This window comes from Lasiodiplodia theobromae (assembly GCF_012971845.1).
Source record: "Lasiodiplodia theobromae strain AM2As chromosome Unknown scaffold_39, whole genome shotgun sequence".
Classification (NCBI taxonomy): Eukaryota; Fungi; Ascomycota; class Dothideomycetes; order Botryosphaeriales; family Botryosphaeriaceae; genus Lasiodiplodia; species Lasiodiplodia theobromae.
The window spans coordinates 149,162-155,161 of NW_023336518.1; the positions used below are offsets into that span (position 1 = coordinate 149,162).

At 52.2% G+C, this 6,000-nt stretch overlaps 1 protein-coding gene across 1 annotated transcript; it reads right to left on the reverse strand.

Moving 5' to 3' along the window:
• Nucleotides 1-1,201: 1,201 nt before the first annotated feature.
• Nucleotides 1,202-3,154, reverse strand: LTHEOB_10484 (MFS aflatoxin efflux; the record flags this gene model as incomplete). The annotated part of the gene is made up of 5 exons (XM_035507134.1): nt 1,202-1,935; nt 1,998-2,178; nt 2,233-2,571; nt 2,627-2,887; nt 2,939-3,154. 5 exons carry the CDS (start codon nt 3,152-3,154, stop codon nt 1,202-1,204), a joined length of 1,731 nt encoding a protein of 576 aa, XP_035367793.1.
• Between the last annotated feature and the right edge of the window lie 2,846 nt (nt 3,155-6,000).

Sequence of the window (6,000 nt, forward strand, 5' to 3'; positions counted from 1 at the left end):
CTTTTGCTTCTAGTTGTTCTCCCTCTCTCTCTTTCCTCGACAATTGTTGATCAAGGTACACGTGTAACATCTGTTCTTCATGATGTCCTTCAATCGTACTAGCCGACCGTTGAGTTTCGTACTACATCGCTAAAGAATATTAACACGAAGACCCGATCCATACCGAGATGTGGGGTCCCCTTTGTCCCCACCAATTGCCGAGTGTGTAACAGTTGGTTTTCGTCTACCGCATCCCCGAGCCAATACCGTCCTCTCCTTCGACGCAGCACGTGCAGCCCACACGCAGTCAATAAGCCATGATAAGACGTGACAGCGAGGCAAGGCGGTGTCCTGATCCGTCAGTGCCGAAGGTCGCAGCAAAATGGGGCGAATTCATCCCGACTTGCTATCCTACTGGCCGAAACTATGGCTACATTTAATTTAGAGAGGTTGCCACCACTAATCAAGAGGACGCCTTGCCCGCCTAGAACTTACGCCGTAGATGTGGATGTAACCCGATGTAGTGTTATCGCCGTTCACGACGACGCCCGCCCAATCAGATGGCCTGCCCCTGCTATTTGCATACACGGCCCGGCCCGGCCCGGATGCCTCTTTGGGACGTGGCGCGTCACATCAAACGATTGCAACTACTTGGGATTGCAGCGGGAGATGCAAGGCAACCCCACGTGAAGCTCCGAGATGAGCAATTTCATCCCGTCTCTGCTAAGCACAGATAGGACGAGACACAGGGATTGTCTCTTTTGGCGGTTTTCTATCTGTATCTGACCCACTAAGCCTCACTGGCACTCAATTAGTATCACACGGACTAAGAAGGCATGCACTGATGTGAAGAGTGGAAGTATCAACTCCTGGTATAAACTACATCGCTATGTGGATTTAGAGTCTCTGGAGGTTGAAAGGCTTCATCCCTTTGTTTAACAAGTTACGTTTCAGTATCTTGATCTTTATTTTTTTATAGTTTCTAGGCCGAGGCAGCCTAACAGTACAAGTATCCCTGCCATAGTAGCTAGTGGAATCCTTCGCCAGGTTCAACCACACAGTCGGAATTCATACACTGTTTGCCAACAAGTTGAAGTTCGTAACGTAAGTAAACATTACTAGTCTATTCTATCTCTAATATTCATAATTCAAAGTAAAACATTAAACTGCCCTCAAGAGCTCCAAAGTAACCCGTACCCCCTCAACAAGAAAACATCCATCATCACGCGTTACTCTCACCCTTCGCCTTCTCCGGATCCGCATCCGGATCCGCATCCGCCGCCACCACCCCCTCTCCCTTCCCCCTCCTCCTCTCCTCCTCCGCCCTCTTCAGCACGCTCCTCCACTCCAGCGCCGCCGTCCCGAGCACAGTCAGACACGCCAGCACCAACCCAATCACAAACACTTTCCGTAACGCCTCATTATACGCCACGCGCCCGGCCTGCCTCAGCTCCGCCGGCAAGCCCGCCAGCACCTCCGTCGCGCCCCCCTGCGTCACGCTGCTCGCCTCGAAACCCGGCACCAGCGCCCTCATCCGCCGCACCAGCTCGTTGTCCATGACGTTCTGGCCCACCGACACGAATATCGCCGCGCCGAACAGCTGGCTGAAGAACATCAGGCTCGTGCCGATGGGGACGTCGGGCGTCGGCAGCACGGTCTGCGCGGCGAGGTTCGGCGCTTGGAAGCACAGCCCCATGCCGAAGCCGTAGAGGACTTGGTAGCCTATCCACGCGCCTTCGGTGGTGCTCGGGTGGAAGGTGGTCAGCAGGCCGGCGCCGACGGCCATGATGCTGGAGCCGGCGATGGCGAGGGGCGTGTAATAGCCGATGCGCGTGTTGGTTATGCCGCCGAGGATGGAGGCGAGGACCATGGAGAGGAGGAGCGGGAGGAGTTGGATGCCGGATTGGACGGCGGAGGAGGATTTGATGGTTTGGAACCAGAGGGGGAGGAAGTAGACTGCAGCGAAGGGTTAGCGGGGAAGCTGTGGTGTGGGGTGGGTGGGTTTGTGGTTGTCATACCGAAGATGTATTGGGATGAGCCGATGCAGACGGTGGCCCAGCAGCCGGCGACGATGCTGCGTTGCTTGAAGATGCGTGGGGGGATGGTGGCGGTCTTGGGGAGGAGGATCTGGATGGCGACGAAGGCGAGAAGAAGAATGCCCCCAAGAGTCAATAGTGCTACAATTCGGCCGTTGCTCCACTAGAGAGTATCAGTACATGGGGTCAAATTGACATCACATTCGGGAAGACTCACAGCATAGGTATTGCCGCCCCACTGCAGTGCGAGCAGAAAGCAGATGACACCGGGGATCAGAACCGTAGTACCGAGAATATCGAGCTGAGCCAGCTTCTGTGTCCAGGGAAGCTTGGTGGTGTCTCTGTCAGGGACTTTGAGGCAGAAGGCAATGACGGCCATTGCCACGGCGCCGAAGGGTAGGTTGATGTAGAAGCACCATCTCCACGTGGCACTGGAGGATGTGAAGGCGCCGCCAATCAACGGGCCCACGATAGAAGCGATGCCGAACAGGGCGCCAAACATGCCTTGAAACTGCGGACGTTTGTCCAGGGGGACAACGTACACGATGCTTACGATCTGACATGGCATCCGCGTTAGCAGGTAGTGGCTCGAGTAGGAACGACAGACTTACGCATCCAGCGAAGATTCCAGCGGCGCCAATGCCGGCGATTGCTCTTCCGATGATGAAGGCTGCCGATGAAGGGGCGGCGCCGCAGATGGCGGAGCCAAGTTCGAATAGCAGGACGCTTGTGAGCATGACACCTTTGACTGAGTAGAAGGTGTAGAGTTTTCCAAACAGCAGCTGGAACGAGCAGCACGTCAATGTGTACGCGCTTCCGTACCATCCAACGTCAGGCAGAGAGTGGAATTCGTCTGTTATTTGAGGAATGGCCTAGCCAAAATCTATCAGCGCATGTCCTGGCTAGGAGGACGATATTCTTACTGTTGAGATGATGAGTCTGTCAAGGGCAACGAGGAAGATGCTCAGAAAGACCGAGGCGAGCAGCAGGAAGACCTTCATGGCCGACTGTGGCTGGTATGTGTCGTCGACTGGTGGCGCATCAGGTGTGACCGTAGCATGGGGAGAGGAGCTCCCCGTATTTGCTGAATGCACATTTGATTTAGCGCTTTCGGGTGTTGTAGGCCGTTGAGACTCCATGGTGATTATGATACACTCGAACGCAGCGAGTTTTATCTCTCGCAATTCGGAGCTGTGGATGAAACAACAAGGAACTCAAGATGAGTATGAGCAGAATGGTGTTTCGCAACCAGATGTGGGCGAGGAAACTCTGACTTTTAAGTGCAGGGGGTAAGAATTTAGAAAGTGTTGTCCGTCGGGGTTTACTAGAGCCCGAGAGGGTTGGTGGGGGCCAATTTCTGTGTCGGGGTTTTCAAACGCCCGAGGCAAAGGGCAAAGGGCAAGAGGCAAAAACATCGTTGCCCGAGCGGAGCAGGTCTTCCGCAAACCACATTTATAATCACAGTCCAGATGTCTTTCAAACACTAGGCTGTAATGCTGTCCATTCTACCTGCTTACATCAAAAAAAATTATCAACGAGATAGCTTTGATCGTATTTAAAAATTTATCCATATTTTCACCGAATGATGGAGAGAAGCTTGATCAACTGATTCGTTTCCCGACTCCATTCGCGCTAGTTGTATGATCAATTAATTCTTAGTTTATGGCTGAGTGTCATGCCAGCCTGCCCCATTTCCGAGAAATCGGAAGAGAATATGTACCACAGCGGTCCAGACCGTCTAGTCTAAATCGTTTCCAATTAACAATATCTTGAGAACGAAACTAAACAGTGGGAGACGTTTCCTCTATACAACAGACCCAGCAGAATTTCGTAGACAATGGTAAAAAGACTTAAACGCTTATTCAATCTCAAAAGCTGTAGCTTCAAGATTTCCTTGTCTCCACATGTCTATAGCTTCGCCATGCATGATACCGTTGACGTAGCATTCACCAACAAGCTTCCAGCGATTTCCAAACGGCCTTAGTATGAAAGGGACACGGGCTCCAAAGAGGAGAGCAACTTTGTCCTGAGGTTGCATGTTATGCGGCCCTAGCCCGTAATAGCCGTTGCCAGTAATAAAAAAGCGCCTGTGCCTGCAGACCATTGACACCTGTTCTTGAAAGAAAAGTACAGACATCTCTTCGTCCTTGGAAGCAGCGAGAGCAGATTTCAGGTGATTCGTGCTAAGTCTCGCTGGAACCAGACTCTCTATCCCATTCTGGCTACACAATCCCCATAAAAGAGCTAGCGAGTGTTCAAGACTACCGTTGGGGATATAGGGATGCTCTCGCCCTCGTGAGGACCACAAAAAATTCTCCGCGGTCAGCGTGTCGCAGTAGGCTCTCCAGGCGGGTATTCCAGTGGGATAAGAATTCCGCTCGTTGTTGCATAATTCGTTCCAGATATCAATGATTGGGCTCTGGTAGTTGTGGTCCAGGTCACCGCGATGACCTGGCAGAAATGAACGCATCCGCAAGTGATGTGACTGGCTTAAAACGCTGTCGAACAGAATGCCTTCAGCATCTAGAACTCGATCGCTGTTGCGAAGGTGGAAAGAAGGCCTAGTATCTCGCCCAGCGGAAAAGCAATCCTTTCCATCTAAGCTCAAGCATGCGGTTCTACCAGTGGTATTCCAGTCTGGAACCCATGATGGCAGGTGGGGTCGACGAAAACTTGGTTCCCTAAACACGGTCGAGAGAACATCCAAAGGATTCTTGGTGTGAGGATCCCGCAAAAGAGAGACAGCGATATCTCTGTATGTTTTCGAGATTGGTGCGGTGTAGTCGATGTCGATATGGATCCGCGAAGCACAGGGATGACTGAGAAGTGCGAAGACTTTGTCCCGGGCGTCCGAAGCCATGTGGGTCCGTGTGAGATGAAGGAGCCTAAGGAAGCCAGCGTTATGGTCGTGCCAAAACTTGTTCGTCATACGCCTGATCCATGATGATTGAAGAGAAAGCGTATTTCGGAGTGCTGAACTTTGCGCGTTGATAAATGCATTGGCGAAGACAATCTTTGACCATTCGATCTGCTCACGGCCACAAACGACCATCGCCCGCTTTGACAGCCCGACCTCTTGTAGCACCCATACTCTTCTGAACCATGGATGCTTCAGAACGAGGGAAAGTGAAGGTGACTCTGTTCTAAAAGCACGGGAGAGTGAGTTATCGGTGCTGGAAAAGAAGGCTCTACTTGGTTCCGGATATCCAGGTATCTGTTCAACAGGCCCAAAGCTCGAATGGATCCTCTCAATGAGACAGAATGCGGCAGCAGCATGCTTAAAGCCCGCGTCCAGCCAGACTATGATCTCGGTAGCTTGCTTAAATATGTCCTTCATGATGCGGACTTGGGCACTCCGCTCATCTGTGTCGTTTTGGTTGATGCATATAGCGTCAATCCAAACCGACTCTTCGTTATCCCGACTTCGTATTCTCTGAAGAGCAGCGAAACTACTTCGCGTCACCTGCATGATATTTCCATCGCACTCGATGCGCTGAAATCCTCTTTGTTTTCCCCAGGTGTAAGACACTGCTCGATAACGAGGGTTTTCGGACAAATTCACATGGATCAGGCTGCTTCGGATGGGTTGACCAGGTTCCCCAGGGAAGACTTTGAGAATGCGGATGGTGTCTGTGCGTTGCAGAGGCTTGTACGAGAAGGCTGCGGCCCGGTGCACACGTCTCCCGACCTTGCGGCACCGCCACAATGCGATCCGTGGTACGGATGTCGGTGCGCTGAACATCTCGGTGGCCGTGAATCCCGGCCAGCGGTGGCAAAGAAGAAGTCTAAGGCTCAGATTTCAGCCTTGCGCAAAGTTTATTAGTCTGGCTAGGTCATGCGCTCCGCTACAGGGATTATGTCGATCCATGCCACTTCGGGCCGTGCGGCGCGAATACTGTGGTCAGAGGGGAAATAGGTAATTGTTAGCTCGGCGCCAACGTACAACATGCTATTGGCCAAATTCCATGACAAACACCTGGTTTTG